Source organism: Epinephelus lanceolatus, chromosome 21 (assembly GCF_041903045.1).
Source record: "Epinephelus lanceolatus isolate andai-2023 chromosome 21, ASM4190304v1, whole genome shotgun sequence".
NCBI lineage: Eukaryota > Metazoa > Chordata > Actinopteri > Perciformes > Serranidae > Epinephelus > Epinephelus lanceolatus.
The window spans coordinates 1,863,345-1,879,693 of NC_135754.1; the positions used below are offsets into that span (position 1 = coordinate 1,863,345).

Sequence of the window (16,349 nt, forward strand, 5' to 3'; positions counted from 1 at the left end):
TCCACACTGTATGATAACCACTGAATGTTTATAAAGTTTAATATAAGTCAACATTATTGTTAGGTACTATACTTTCTGTATGACAGGAGGGGGGTGGCAGGGATGTGACAGTAGCCCTTTTTAGATAGGAATTGTGCAAATTTGCAGGAAAGCCCAGTCTTTTTTTCATTGCATTGCATTGGCAGTATAAAAACAAAATCGGGGAGTGCGGCAAAATGCCGCCTACCTACTTTTGTTTATACAGAATGCACCTTTTTCAGGGCAATGGGGGGCATGAGCAAGTAACAAAACATGTGGCTCAGCATGTGACGTAAACAGTGACATGGGAGGGAAGCCGCGGCTAGTCAGGCGGCGATTCTCTCGTAAATCGGCCCGTTCTTAACCATCTTCGTCATCTGTAGGTTAATGGCCTCTTCGTTTGCGAGTGCAAGGAGGGTGCGCAATGCCTTGTCTCCCCAGTTGCTCATCTTTACAGTGTCTGTAAGTGTGTTTCCCTCTTGCTACTAGCTGCTCACGTATTCCTGCTATCAGCTCTTTCCTGTTTATCCACCGCCAGTGGGTCGCATGTGCCGCGTCATCAACAGCTCCTCCCACAAGTCATCAACAGCCCCTCCCGTTGCAGAAGGCCACCTCGGTCTGTTTAAACTAAAAGGGTTCCGCCAATATGACTACCCTACAAGGTGGAAAATTGGGCGCCTCGGATCAACTCACCAATCCGCTTCTGTGTGTATAAACGCTCGCAGCTGGCCGGCAAAACAGCCCAACATTCACGGAAAAATCTGGCAGTGTATAAGGGGCTTTTGCTGATTTTTTTTGTTTGTTTGTTGTTTTTTGTAAATTTGACTGTCAACAGTTACAAATATTCTTCCTTGAGTCTCCCTGAGTGACTGGCGGAAAACTCATCACTTTTCCTCTGCCATGAATTAGTTATTAGATTTTGAAACCTTACCCTTTGAATTTTAAATGAGATGTAGAATAAAGTGATTCTGATGAAATATCGCTGTTTAAAGCTCAAATTTATACTACTACTTTATATTACTAAGATCTACCTTTTGAATTCTGTCTCATGTTTCACTCAGTATAACTCTAATTTATTAAATCAGCAGTTAAAGAAACATGTAAACTGTGTTGCTCAGACAGACAAGCAGAGCATTAGCTAGTAAACATCACGTTTATTCACTTTACATGGAGTTATAATTAACCCTGAATTATGATAAATGTTAAGTGAATGTGTTGACGTCTTTACGAACGGTAAGAAATCACGGATCACCTTCTAAAAGGAATAGATGTTTACTGTAAGCTAGCCTGGGCTCTATTAAATTTAACAATACGCTAACGTAGCAAGGCACTTTAACCACTAACCAATGCCAGGGATGACAGAGGAATGATCACATTATCCTGTCTGAGGTGTAACAAGTGGTGTGTTCAACATTTTCTCAGTCACTCTAGAAAAGAGAATTAGCGTAACGTCAGTGTACTATAACCACTGGAAAACGCCAGTTTCGGTTCAGCGCTTTAAGTTGCACCCAAAATTCAGGCAAGGTGTCATGGGGGCTAGGAATAAGATAGATGCAACCATTTAAATTTGTATGCCTCTCCCCAAAGCCAAAATATATTAAAAAAAAAAAAAAAAAAAAGGTAATAATAACCCCCCCCCCAACTAACAGTCCCTTAGCTTTAAGTTGTCATGGGTTCTTATCTAACATGACGTCAGTTAAACAAGCTATCTGCCTTAACATTACCTACATTTACTGAATATAATGTCTGCAATGCCACCAATCAGTCAAGCTTTTCAACTCACAGTAACGTTAGTTAATTAACTTAGCTAAGACAGAGGTAAGGATAGGTAACAACTAACAAAAATGGTATCTTGCTGACGTACACTGAGGTAAATACAAACATGATACCAGCCTAATGCAATTTGGACTCGGAAGTGTTTTTAAAGGTTCCTAGTAAAGAATGTCTATTGGCGGAATTACATCTGCATGGTACAAGTACAGGCAAGTTTAAGATAACAAAATTTACTCACCTAAATATATGTCCCCGAAAGATCCACTTCCGATTTTTCTGCCCAGTCGGTATCGGTTGCCCACTCTCAGCTCCATTTCGATTCTAGCAAACGTTGGCTCCTACAGTTGCCTCGTTTGTACCTTAGCAGTACCTAACGATGAAAAGCTTTTAGCCGTTTGTTTACGTTACCTCGGCAAATATTCCACCTTATTTTACTGGTTTCCAACCCCTTAATTCACATTCCCCCGCCCCCAGGATCCCAGTACCCAATGTAACGATGCAAATTTCACCATCCTTTTTAAATCTTTCTAAGAAACGAATACATATAATATCGATGTCGTTCGATAGTGTGAAACGCGTAGATTATGCTCTTCGTATTTTGGGGATCATTGTTGCCCAAAAACATAAGGATGGAGACGGATTTTGTTGGTAGACTTATCCCTAATCGCACACAGCTTCTCTCCGCTGACGGGTTATTTTCTTCGACCGTGAAAACTGTCATTCGTTGCTGACGTCACTTCCCCTAGCAACGACAGGGGTCAGGCAAATCAAAGAAAATGTTGAGACAGTATATCTGGTGGATTATGGTTTTGATAATAAAGTTAAAGGTTTCCTTTAAAATCCTGCATCGAAGAAATCCAGTTAAAAGAGATGGAAATGATTCAGACTTCGTATTGAATATTCTGGTTCTTTCTGTAAATTAGAAGATGAAACAACCTGCCTTTTTTTAAAATCACTGTACGTATACCAGAATATTTCGGGTGGACGTTTTACTTTGTAGAAGAAGGAAAAACTTGCCAAACTGTTCAGTTACAGAAAAAACACATTTTCACGTTTTATGAAAACATTATGTATATACTGTAAATAATATATATATATATATATATATATATATATATATATACACACACACACATATATATGTGTAGACTATATATGTATATATATATATATATATATATATATTTATATATATATATGAACTTTTCCATCAAGAACTACAATACGGCCCCACAGTAATTCCTTGAAAATTAAAAGGCAATAAAAACTATGTGTTTGATAAATACCATATTAACTAATGATACAGTATTCTGAATTTATCTATATATATTCTTATATTATTCATATATTTTTTTCTCTTTTCTTTAATTTTGTTCTTTCTCTATGTAATAATATCTAATAAAATATTAATTTTGTCCATTTGTCCCCATTAAGAAGCACAATATTAAAGTCAGACCTATACTGAGACCAAGTCCACAATTAAGCAATATCACACGAGAGGGAGTGATGTTGTACTATGATATCGTCACGGCTGTGATTCGGTCGTAGGCACGAGGCCGCAGGCCTTATTTCTGTAACGTAGACATGGTGCACCAGGCACTTACTCTTTATACACATTTATCTGCACATTTCCATTAATTGTGCAGCCGGTGAAATAAGTCTCTGGTGACTGCATGGTGGACTGTCGCTTCACAGACACAGCCTGCCTTCTGATCTGACAGTATGTTGCTTTTCTCCAAGTCATTGAGCTCCGCTGATGAAACACTGACAAACCTGGATGTGTGCTCAGATGGATTCAGCTTCTCCTCTCCCTCATCTTCCTCTGATGACCATTCATAGTTCAATTCAAAACTTATTTTAGGAAATAAATCCATATTTTTGGCTGTTTGACAGTGGATGAATGAATTAGCCTACAACGCAACTGCTGACCTAACTGACACTAACCGTCAGTTTTGATTTGATTGTTGATTGCAATCAGCTGTGAGGTGGAGTGATACATACACAGTGAAATAACTGTGATGTTGTACTCCAATATCGTCACGGTTTTACTGTCTCTCGACCAATCAGATTGCAGGGCCGGAACTAACTGTTGTATAATTTAAATATTAATAACTCTATTGTTTACTTATTAGAAGTAGTAATGGTATACTATAATGCATTACATGGGTGGACATATGTAAACAGTTCCAGACACACACCCAGCCTTACATAAGTGACTACAGACATGTTGACTGCTGTGCCATGCAGGGCTGATTCAGCCAAACAAGGATGAAACTTATTGAGGTCCACAGGACACATGTGCATGTGATCTCAGATCTCATGGTCTCATGATTTCAGATAAATACAGCAACAAGTGTGGCTTTTTCAAAAAAAAAAAAAAAAAAGAAAAACAGAAGCAACAGCAATAAGCAATGTTGTCTATAGTGCAAGAATTGCTGTTGATCATTGTAAACCAAATCAAAAACACTCAGTAAAAAAGTTCCCAGTTCATGTCTTCAGCTGCGCCACATGTTCTCTTTGTGTTGTACATGAACAGACGTGTTAACAAACAGTTCTCTGCTATGCATAATATGGGAGTGTGGTTAGCAAAACACCTGCCTCTCATTCCTATAAGTGTAACTTGATCTATTGTTGGACAGACCAGTTTCCACTGTCAGACAGACAAGTTTCCAGTGAGTAGAGACACATACATTCTGTGTGTTGTTACACACCTATTATGCCTAACAAAAATGAAAATTTATTTAACAAGGTGAAAAAACAAGGTAATAGTCTGTTGGTTGTTGGGGTTTATACACATCTAAGGTAGAAAAATCACATGGAAATACATTCCAATAGAGTCTGAGTCAGACATCTAATATTTTTGCAAGTTATTTAATTTTCAGGAAATAAAAGGAGTGGCAAATAACTGATGATAGACTGGTGTTATTCATTCAGTGTAAAAATTCAGTGCACCGTGACAATGAAAGATTTGTGTTGGCAGATTTTGTAAAGTGCCATCACTTTGTCATTTTTATGCTTGAATTTCATATAGATTACATGTAAAGCTAGAGATGAAACAGACAGACAAGACAGGCAGACAGAGGAGGTCCTACTCATTCCCAAGTTAGGTCAGCTCCAGCTCTCTAGCCACACCCTCTGATCTGAGTTGAGATTTTTCTGATTGGCTGCATATGGACCAGCCACGCAGACTTTTTTCTCATTGGTTGCCTGCAGGCCAGTCAACACAGCATTGAGGCAGCTCACATGGCAGACCTGTTGTTCCACAGATTGGGTTACTGGCAGGCACGTGTAGACCAATGCTCTGCATGGAGTCCGCATTCCCATCCTGTAGGAATAATGACTGTGTCTTCACAGTCTAACATAGTCTCATCGTGTTCTTGATTTCAGAAATGATTCAACTCCAGGAATAAAGTTTCTGGTGATCATCTCCGCACAGCCACTTCTTTCTTGAAAAATTCTTTGTACTTTGTCAGTTAGAGAAATAGATTTTTTTTATAACCAGCAAACCAAACATCACAGTGTTCACCACATTAAAAATACATCAGTTAGCCATGTAATTAAATATAATTGAGAATTTTTATGATACATTGTCAAAATGAATAGTCACAAAAAAGTGACCAAGGGTGTTTACCTTTTGTATCATGTGAAATGCAAATTCCTTTCTACAATTGACAGCAGATATGCTCCAGTCTCTTCCCACAGGACCATACAGGGGGTGAGGATGTGAGTGTGAATGTGTTTGTCATAGACTAGTAAAGCAGCATACTGACGCCACACCAGGAAAAAACAAAGCAAAACAAACAAAAAAAAACAAAAAAAAAACTGATCAATATCAGTAAAGTTTCTTATAAAAATGTTTCTATGTTTTTATGTTTTTACAAGATATTTTCATGTTATAACAAGAAACTTTTATTGTTATGGCACAAAAGTTTCTTGTTGTAGCATGAAAACATTTTGATATAACAAGAAACTTTTTATGTTAGTACCTTAGGGAACAGGACTCAAGGTACAATCACTTTTTTTAACCATGCAATGATTGGTACAATTATTCAACCGTGCAATGTTCTTGAGTATATGACTTTATTCTCACCAATGCCTCTTGAATGTATTTATTTATTCAACATACGATGCACATAATTGTACATACTTCTTATGTTTATTGTTATTCTTATTTTTATTCTACTTATGTATATATTGTAGTGAACATTATAGCAGAATACATATTTTATATTTCTTGAGTGTAACACGAGTTCCTACAGTGTAATGTAGCACAATGCACATTTGTATTTTTACACACTTACAGACACAACAGTAAACATTTTTATTCTTGATATCTTGAACACTAGTATTAAATATTGTAGCATAATGCACATTTTTATTTCTGTTTTATTGTATTACTTTATATTTACATACTGCTATTCATGCTCTTATTCTTTCTTCTTATAATTCTCCATTCTTTGCATTGGAACGACTGTAATGAATCACAATGTCCCCTCGGGGATCAATAATTAGTTTTTCTGATTCTGATTCTAATCTGATGTTATTACCTGATTCTTATTATTATTTCATTTTTTTGCCTGTCATGGCATCAATGCTTCAGTTTCTGTAGACCAGTGACTTGTTCATGGTGTATGCTGCTTCTTGACCATATATCATGTCATAGTCTCAGGCCAGTATTTACCTTGTATAAGATGACTATTTTCAGTAAAGGAGATGGTATTGACTCACTTATTTACTCACTATTCATTCTAACTGATGGACAAAATCAGCTCTTGGTGAGTAGTTTGGCTAAATGTGGGGAATTTTAGTAAAGACTCATGCTGACTTTCCAGTAACTCTGAGCTGTAAACACAGTGAACCTAAAGCACTTGATGCTTGAGGACAGAGTGTACTTTCAGCTGGTTGGGGAGCTGCCAGAGTTGAGGAGGCTTAATCCAATCATTAGTGTTACTGTTCTCTATCCCTGCATCAAAACGTATCTGTGCATGTGCCTACTACAGAACACACAGTGTACTGCTCTCATCAGGTACATGAACAGGTCTCAGCAGACAGTGAACAGATCCACACCACAAGCTGTTACTTCATTTGAAATGTTTACCCATAGAGTTCTGCAAAACTGATAATACATAGTTTACCCAATGTTCAAGTGTTTCAGCGCTGAGCCAGTTCAGATCTGGTGTAAACATGCATCTGTCACACAAGTGGACTGCTCTATGTCTGTCTGTTCACACCTGGCATTAGAATGTATCTCCACATGCATGTCGAGTGACCACTTGCAATTGGATCTCATGTCTCCACTCTGTGTGTGAAAAAAGACACAATTTGTTTTTAACCGGCATAAGATTTTTTGTGCTACACACTTACAGCAGTTAATATTTAAAATGGGTAAAATCTTCTTTCATTGTAGAGTTGCACGCAGCACATTGATTCCCTCAGCTCCTCCTTGCCCATCTCTGTGCAAGGGACAGTTGGTGAGAGTCCACCCGTACACACACAGAGACATGGCTAACTGTTATCATCACAAGACTAACATTACCTTTGACCATTACCTGACAGGTACCAGGTGTAAACAGGGCCATTAATATCCAGCCCCATTGTCTCCTCCTCCTCATCCTTTGCAATACACTGTTAACAAAAAAAAAAAAAAAAAAAGTAAAAAAAACGGTAAATGACTGGTAGCTATGGCTGCCAAACAAAAACCGTCAAATAAAAGTAAAATATTGTAATTCAAATAAAGTGCAAAAACATTAAATTTACAGGAATTGTCATTAAAGGTTCTGCAGAAAAATACCGTTATTTTACAGATTTTTCCTCAATTATTACAATCAAACGCCTTCAATAAAGTGTCAACACATGCTCATAAAACGGATTAAAATCATCTGTAACTTGCAGTGTTTGTTTAGATGTAAAATAATGTTAAAAAAAATGTAGAAGTACAAACGCCAATATTTAATGATTCAGTTTTTAAAGTAATATATTTAATATTTTAACTACTGTACTGATTAATAGCAGACGTTTTTTCCAATCCTCATAAAATATAATCTTTAAGATTATTGTGAAATATCCTCAAATGAAAATATACTTAAGAAATACAAAGTAGATACATCTAAATATTTTCAGTTTCAATTAAAGTGGGGAGGGGAAACATAATTACAAATAAAGTACAAACCACAACTGATTCTAAAACCATTTATCTAATGTATTCAGATGTAAATTTACAATATCAACCAATTATTCACAAACAGTTCTTCAGAGCCCCCCAGGAGGTACTGAAAAACTAAAAATTATATTTCTCCATGTCTCTATTTTGTCTGTTAGCATTACTATCATGATGAGTTCATAATTTCACCTTTGAAACAGGTGGAGAGTCATTGACAGGGTGGTCGTCTGCTGTTTTTAGCTTGTTTTTTCCAGTTCAATTTTCGCATGTTTAGTCCCAACTAAACATGCTAACGTTTTGGCCTGGTGGCCTTCATCAGAGAATTTCATGCGTTAGCATGTTTAGTTGACATGGCCAAATAAACTGGTGAAATCGAGATGTGTCTATCTTTTCTGAAGATCTGTGTGTGCTACCTGCTTACCTCTGGGTAATTTGGATGCAACTGTAGTTTTGGTTTAGCGCCACACACCAATAGTGAGAGAGAGCACTGTTACGTGCAGCAGCCTGCGCTGTCTCTCTCTCCTGTCAGGCTTGTCTCCCTCCTCCCTCTGCCTGCTGCGCACCTGAGTGCAATCGGCCCTCAGGTAGAGAGAGGAGGAGGGGATAAGAGGGACAGGGAGAGTAGAGACAGCGCTCGGCACACGGCACAGACACCAGCACAGGTGGTGAGGAGTTTTTCCTCTTTTCCTCCTTTGTTTCTTTCCCCAAGCAGGTTTTCCCCCATGCTCATTTAGGAGCTGGGGTTTTGTTGTGTTAGTTTGTTGTTTTAGTTTGGGCTGGAGATTACCGGTAGTTACTTTATTCGTCTTTTTGTTTATTCTAGGTTTAGTTCCTGTTTAGGTAGTTTAGGGGGAGACGCTGGGAGCGACAGCCCACTGCGTGGTTGGCTCAGCGTCTTCCCTCCTTCTGTTCTTTTTGGCCGGGGTCTCCAGTCCCTTTTGTTTCTCTCTTAGTTGTTTGTGTTTTGGTTAATATCTTGGGTTATAAAAATAAAGCTTGTGGGTAAGCTGTTACTTTTGGTGTGGCGTCCTCTTTTATATGTTGCAGCCTCCTGCCCCTATGGAGCCATGATTTCTGTGTTTGTATGGAGGCCGTAACAAGCACATCTTAACAAAGTCCTACTACTATTTAGCAATGTTGTTGATTGATTCAGGTCTAAATCTTGACATTTTAGTGCAAATAGTTTAAAATCTGTATGTGGAGTGCCCTCTACAGGTTGAAACCCAGCTATTAGATTTGAATTTTATCTGGAGGCAGATGACGTCTTTGGAGGCGCCTCACAGTGCACCCCACACTCAATAAAAATCATAGTTAATAATAGTATGTAATCACAATTTAAGCTTTGGAATAGTGGTCATATCTTACATACTGCAGTTGATACTTACCAATGATGGACTAGGGTGCCTGTTCTCCCCCGTAAACCCTGCTCCAATGCTTGTCCTAAAAAATATAAGCAAGTTTCTCATCATTAGCAGTCATCAGTATTGGAGGTGAGAATGTAAAATGCACTCATAATGAACCAGGCAGTTGCACATACATAACAAGGCTGTGTCAAATACTGTATTACATCTTTGTAACTTTCTCCAAGACAAGCACAAGCAGTATCATATTAGGGCTGTCCTAAACGATTATTTTTCTCCCGATTAATCTATCAACTATTTTTTCGATTAGTAGATTAGTCAAACGATTAATTTTTCAACTAATTTAGTGATTATTTTTTTGGTTGACTATTATTAAGTTACAAAAACACTTCTAAACACTTTTCTTATTTACATTCTTCATTTATTTTCAAACCCAACAACGTTTGGCACTTCAAGATTCAAGTAAGTTATGCTGCTACTGATACAAAAAGTAAATAAAAATGATTGTGTTAGTTGTTTGGTCTATAAAATGGTGAAAAATGTTGATCATTGTTCCCCAAAGCCCAAGATATTCACTTAGACTAGAGGGAAAAAATCCTATTTAACAAGCATCATCTCACAAAAAGATAATTGTCAATTCTTGGGAAAACAATTAAAAATGAAACATGTGCTGACAAACTGGCAGTAATATGGCCACTAGTGTGCACATTATCCATTCACTGTCTTTATGTCAGTATAACATGAATACTCACTGGCTCTGAAGATCTTGTGGCAGGAGCTTTTTCATTCCCAAAATTTCTGGATCATGAGGGGAAAACACACACAGATTACACAAACATTATCAACCACTGGCTTACTGTTGGAGACATGGGCATGCAAAGTACTACTCAACAGCTTCACAGAAAACATTCTCATTGTGACTGATCTGAACTTGCTTTCATGAAACAAATCCAATACTGTATGTCTTGCCTCTGTTTGTCCATCTGTCCCTGGGTTTAATTATGCACCCCACCATCCAGTGATATCTTGTCACTCCTGGTTCTTCAGCCTTCTCGTGATCTCACAGGTGATGCACTGCAAGGGGTCCTTTACTGTGTGAAATACAGTTTGGACACAGTGAAGAATATGGTAAATGCACTGTACTTATGTAACGCCTTTCTAGTCTTATCAACCACTCAAAGTGCTCTAAATTCATGTCTATCATTTACCCATTCACACACATTCCAACCAGCTCATCTGGAGGATCTAATCATTTACACACATACTTTCACATGCTCTGTCTCTATCTGTCAGTTATGTCTCTCTCTATATACTGTGCATATGTACATACATAGACACATACATATATTTATACTGTGTGTATATATGTATATATTATGTATATACAATATATATATGTATTCTCTCTCTCTCTCTCTCTCTCTCTCACACACACACACACACACACACACACACACGCACACACACACACACACAGCTCCAAAAGGCAATTTTATGAAAAAAGGGGCATGTTTTGGTGAAATTCTTAAATTGTGTCTATATCAACCCCCTAACGTTACCATGACCATTACGGTTTGCGTTATACAGTACTTTAAGCTTACATCTCAAATTCATTCACCAACAGTGCTGAACGTTACGTTATAGCTGAGTCGTAAATTAGGTTACCTCAGCAACAACCAACTGTAATGTAACGTAATGTTAATGTCATTACAAAGAATTGCTGCCTACAAACAGAACAAGCAAAGCCTCCCGACTACTACTAGACAGTAATTGACATGAAACTACAAACAATAACGTTACGTTAGGTTATCAACTTAGAGAAAATATAACAGGGAATGGTTTCTTACCTGATGTCGCCAGAATAATAGTAATAACGTGAAGTTCATGTAGTTAGAAGACGAAACAGATCCCGCCGGACCCTTACGTGGTCTCCATATTCCAGTTTTTTTTTGTTCTCCGTTAACAATGACAAGCCACGACTCACTAAATAAGCAAGCAGGTGTAAAATAAGCCAGTTATTAATCTAGGTAATCGATGGGCAGTCGCGCCGATGTCCCGCTGCACAGCCATTCAAACTAACGTATTTTCAAATTAAGGCACGCAGAGTTGTCATTGGACAGTTCTTCTTCTTCTTCTTCTTCTAAATTTTTGCATTTGGTTTCTATTTTTTAAATCCATAAATACAGTTCTTTTTTTTTTCAGGATAATTTTACTATATATATATTTTTTATCTATAAAAACGATTTTTTTCATGATCATTTTTATATATTCTTTTTATTTGTAAAAATAGGCAATTTTTTTCAGGATCATTTTCCCATTTTTGTTCTATTTGTAAAAACATCTGATTTTTTTTTCAGGATTTTTTTTTTTTTTCATTTTTTTTCCCATCTGTAAAAACGGGTGATTTCCTTCAGTATCACTTTGCTATTTTTTTTTATCGGTAAAAAAAAGGTTATCTTTTCAGGATCATTTTTCTATTTTTTTTCAAACAGGTGAAAACAGGTGATTTCTTTCAGTGTATATGTAGTATACACTTATGTAGTAAACTCATTCTTATGTAGTATATATAGTGAATATGTGTATATTATTTTTCATCTGTTAAAACAGGTAATTTTAATTAAAATTATTTTTTATAAAAAAATTTCAGGATCATTTTTCTATTTTCTTTCATGTTCAGAAGGGTAGCCCTTCATTGCCAATTTCTAACACAGCATCCCTCATCAGCCCATTCACAGTTCACATGCACAGTCCTAGAGCCTGTTACCTTGCGCATGGTGTTCACGTGAACGTGCATGGAGCGCACATGCACAGTTAATGGCATGATGTGCTGAACCAGTCAGAGACCTTTGCTGCACTGAGTGAAGTGTCTGGCGCGAGCCGATGAAGAGAGGTTTATTCACCGCTGCAGTTTCCGGATTTTATTCGTTCCTCCCAGCAGTTTGGACTCTATTTTAACCTGCAGCTGTGTTTTTCTGGACTCTTGCTTCCCCTTTTGTTGATTTGCTCCGTCTTGTGCGTCCATGAGAGTGTGAGTAATACGTTATTCTGTTACTGTTCTCAATTATATTCTGTGTGTTATTCGGCAATTAAGTTTATAGTACTGTACTGTGTCTTGTGCATTGGTTAATCATTGCCGATTTCATATTCCAATTGATGTATATGATCCCTGATAATATTGTTATGTTGAATAATGGTGTACTGCTGTGCCGTCAGGTGTTATTATTTATGTCACGGCAGTGTAGTGAGCGTGCCGATACGTCTATTAAAGGATAGTCCCACATTTATTTGTCTCGCCCTCTGTGCACACTATGCCAGTGAAATAGATATGGGCCTTTCTGAGCTAAGCTGTTGCTTTTGTTGACAGTCCCTTAAATTCATAAACACTCAAATCTCCTCATTTATTCATCTTTTTACTGTTTATCATTACATAGCCTTATTTTTGCATTGTGTAATTTACGCCAGTCTGTTTGTTTATCACTAATATTGCATTATGATTAATATGCACATTTTGTTTATTTCTTTATTGTAGTAACCACACAGACAATATCAACAGAAGAGTTTGTTCACAAATAAATGAGTGGCATCTCAATGAGAGTGTGTGTGAATTGGATTCATTAACCCATCAACATCATTCCTGTTCTTACCGGACAACCTGTGGAGAGTGCAGATACCTTCCTGAAATGTGCCTTCTGATTTATTCATCTATCATTAATAGGTCTCAAGTTTGGTATTCAGTAAGCCAACACCTATTTTATATTTCATCTGTAAAAACATGTTTTTTATTTTTTCAGGATAATTTCTCTTCTTCTGTTTTATCTGTAAAAACAGGCGATTTTGTTTTTTAGGATCTTTTTTTTCATGTATAAAAACAGGAGAATTTTTTCAGGATCTTTTTTGTTTTGTTTTTAACCGTAAGAACAGGTTATTTGTTCAGGATAATTTTTATAACGGTTTGCAATACTAATTTTGGGCACAAGAGTGCACCACTACTCCATGTTCTAAAAGCAATAAAGAACATTTTTCTAGTTTTTCTTTTATCTGTAGGAACAGGTTATTTTTTTCAGGATCGTTTTTCTATTTTATTTTTTATTTGTAAAAACAGGTGATTTTTTTCAGGATAATTTTTCTTTTTTTTTAAATTCTGAAAATTGGAAATACAGGTGACATGTTTCCAGATAATTTTTCTATCTTTTTTAATCTGTAAAAACAGGTGATTCTTTACAGGATCGTTTTTCTATTTTTTTTTTTTTTTATCTGTAATAACAATAGAATTTTCTATTTTCAGGATTATTTTTCCCTTTTTTTATCTGTCAAAACAGGTACATTTTTTAGGATCATTTTTCTACATTTTTAATCAGTAAAAATTGATTTTGTTTCAGTATCATTTTGCTACTTTATTTTTATATCTGCAAAAAAAATGTGATATTTTTCAGTATCATTTTTAATCTGTAAAAACAGGTTATTTGTTGCTGGATCTTTTTTTATGGCGAAGAACAGGTGATCTCTTTTTTTTATATCTACAAAAACAGGTAGGATCATTTGGTATATATTTTTTTCATTTGTAAAAATAGTTTTTTTTCAGGATCATTGTTCTATTTATTTTTTCATCTGTAAAAACAGGTGATTATTTTTCAGGATTATTTCTCTACTTTTATTTCATCTGTAAAAACTGAGTTTTTTTCAGGATCATTTCTCTTTTTCATCTCTAAAAACAGGTGATTTTTTTTAGGATGTTTTTCTTTTTTTTTGTAAGAATTTTACAATACTTATTTTGGGCACAAGAGTGCACCCCTACCCCATGTTCTAAAAGCAATAAAAGCATTTATACTTTCTTCCAGGTGAGTTTATATTTCTCCATGCACTCTAAACACAAACATTGTGTGTTAGCAAGTTATGTAATATTACTGTCATGTCTGTCATTTCTTCGAAATGTATTTAAATCCGTGCTAATCTGCCGTTAGCCCCACCTCTAAACCATGCCTCTTATCAGGGCCGTGGACTAGTGCTTGCTGTACCGTCTCTCCCTGCGAGGGGGGATGGGGCCACCTGCTCCAGGAGTGACTGGGCAGACTGCCCTAACCACATCACCTCGCCAGGTTAGGGATCGGGTCATATGAAACGTGTCAGGTGTATTTATGTGGGGTATGTTATTTGAGTAAAAGGCACAAGAGCAACTGTGACTGGATGGGATGTGTGTGTCCTTTTTGTGTGTGTGCCTATTTTTATAAAAAATAAAGGTAGCCCATGTTTTTCTTTACAACTGAATGAGTCCGCAGGTGTTAGCAGTGCCGCTTTACTGCTGGTTATTGTTCTTTATGCTTAAGACAGTAGTCTGCATGAAGACATGCTTTCTTGTGGAGAGCTACCAACATGAACTCTGGCGTACCATTGTTTGTGTTACCTGGACAAGTACTTAACAGAGAATAGCCTGGAGCGGAAGAACTGTGTTTGCAGTGATGGCGCAGCGTCAGTGAGCAGGAAACATAGCAGCATCATCAGGCATATAATCAATGGGGTACCAGGGGCTAAATGGACACAATGTTTCCTCCATTGTGGAAGCCTTGCATCAAAATTACTGCCAGTAGTGGACGTATTAGTAATGGACATGATTGTAAGCATCAATTTCATCAAAAAGAATGCTGTGAACTGGAGATGTTTTTCTCAGTTGTGTGAGCACATGGAGGCAAACTACATCTAGCTGCTGTATCACAGCAAGGTGATATGGCTCTCAAGAGGACTGGTCCTCAATTGCGTGTTTGAACTAAGGAATGAAGTCTACTGGTTTCTTACATCGGAAACACCCCACCTGTACAACACTATGTGAATTTTCAGTTACAGGCTAAGCTTGCTTACCTCTCTGACATCTTTTCACTGCTGAATGAGTTGAACCCCACACTCCAAGGGAGGAGCAGCAGCATCTTTTTGGTTGCTGATAAAGTCAAAGTTTTCAAACAAAAAAATGGAGGAAATGGTGGAAATGTTTCCACTCTTGAGTGAAAATATTGGAGGACACCCTCCATGTGAACATAACCAATGTAGTGTCCCAGCACCTCTCACAGCTGACAGAAACATTTGCAGAATACTTTCCAGAATTTGGACCCATTCTCTGTGGACCCTACTGCAAATAACCCCACTTCGTACTTGGAATATAAGCTCCTAAAGTTTCAGCAGACAGCAGCTTCAAATTGCAATTGGCAAAGTAGTCCTGAGCTCTTTCTGGATCACTGTTTCAAAGAATTACCCTTACTTAGCACTGAGAGCTGTGAAGTTCCGCACCCTCTCACAACTACATACCTGTGTAAGTCAGGATTGATTGATTGATTGAGTAATTGATTGATTGATCGATATTTTTTCATTTTAAACATGTAGCAAGCAAGCTAATATTAGCTTACAGTAGTCAGCTAAAACCACATTAGCAGAATGTATTACATGTCAGTGTTTCCTCCAGGATTTTCTGGGCACCAGGGGTGCTAAACTGTTGATATGGGACACTGGATTTGATTAATTAACTGTGTGACTATGTGGTACCTGTGCCTCATTTCCGGTAGCTAGCACACTACTTTGCCAGGAGAAGAGCGGAAGGAATTTCAAGAGACAGACCTGACAGACCAGCAAGCTCTGGTCTTGCTCTGGCTGAATTTGAGTTGCTACAGCCCTACCTGAAGATCCTTAAATGGGCCACCGCTGCAGCATGTTTACACTCTGTGTTGTTGTGGGTGCCAGTCATTTGTTGACATTAGCAAACTCAATTTCTAAACTAACATTTGCTAGTATTGTCCACTTTTGGCGCTTTAGGGGACCTGAAGAGAGGCTGTGAAAAGTGCAGTGGTGGCAAGATTCAACAGGCACTAGGCCTATGTAAAGGCCTGTTCTGTCATTGAAAGGGCATTTGGCAATCGATATCCTTCAGGCCCTGGGAGTGCACACTACTTTTGCAGTGAAGGTCATCCCTTGTTGTGCCAATACAAAGGCGGGTGTGGTAATCAAAGGGCCGTTTGGCCTACAAAACAAAATAGCGGACAGAGAACTACAAGATG

The 16,349-nt window shown here is 37.4% G+C and overlaps 1 protein-coding gene and 2 long non-coding RNA genes across 5 annotated transcripts in view; 1 reads left to right on the forward strand and 2 right to left on the reverse strand.

Moving 5' to 3' along the window:
* The window catches only part of csnk1db (casein kinase 1, delta b), a 40,649-nt gene extending 38,142 nt beyond the window's left edge, over nt 1-2,507 (reverse strand). For 2 of the 3 annotated variants that reach the window (XM_033610507.2, XM_033610508.2), the window contains exon 1: nt 2,030-2,506. In XM_033610507.2, coding sequence (XP_033466398.1) covers nt 2,030-2,105 — 76 coding nt within the window. In that variant the 5' untranslated portion in view covers nt 2,106-2,506. Of the gene's footprint in view, nt 1-2,029 lie in introns of all 3 variants that reach the window. The other variant, XM_078163419.1, reaches the window with a different exon arrangement.
* Nucleotides 2,508-5,852: 3,345 nt separating this feature from the next.
* LOC144459424 (uncharacterized) lies at nt 5,853-11,523 on the reverse strand. Its single transcript, XR_013488405.1, has 5 exons — nt 11,160-11,523; nt 10,282-10,403; nt 10,065-10,110; nt 9,337-9,391; nt 5,853-7,416 (listed from the first exon to the last, which is right to left on the reverse strand). It is a non-coding gene; the product is annotated as an uncharacterized LOC144459424 (long non-coding RNA).
* Nucleotides 11,524-12,144: 621 nt separating this feature from the next.
* Nucleotides 12,145-16,349, forward strand: part of LOC144459418 (uncharacterized) — an 83,722-nt gene continuing 79,517 nt past the window's right edge. The window contains exon 1 of the long non-coding RNA XR_013488395.1: nt 12,145-12,340. This is a non-coding gene — a long non-coding RNA (uncharacterized LOC144459418). The remainder of the gene's footprint in view (nt 12,341-16,349) is intronic.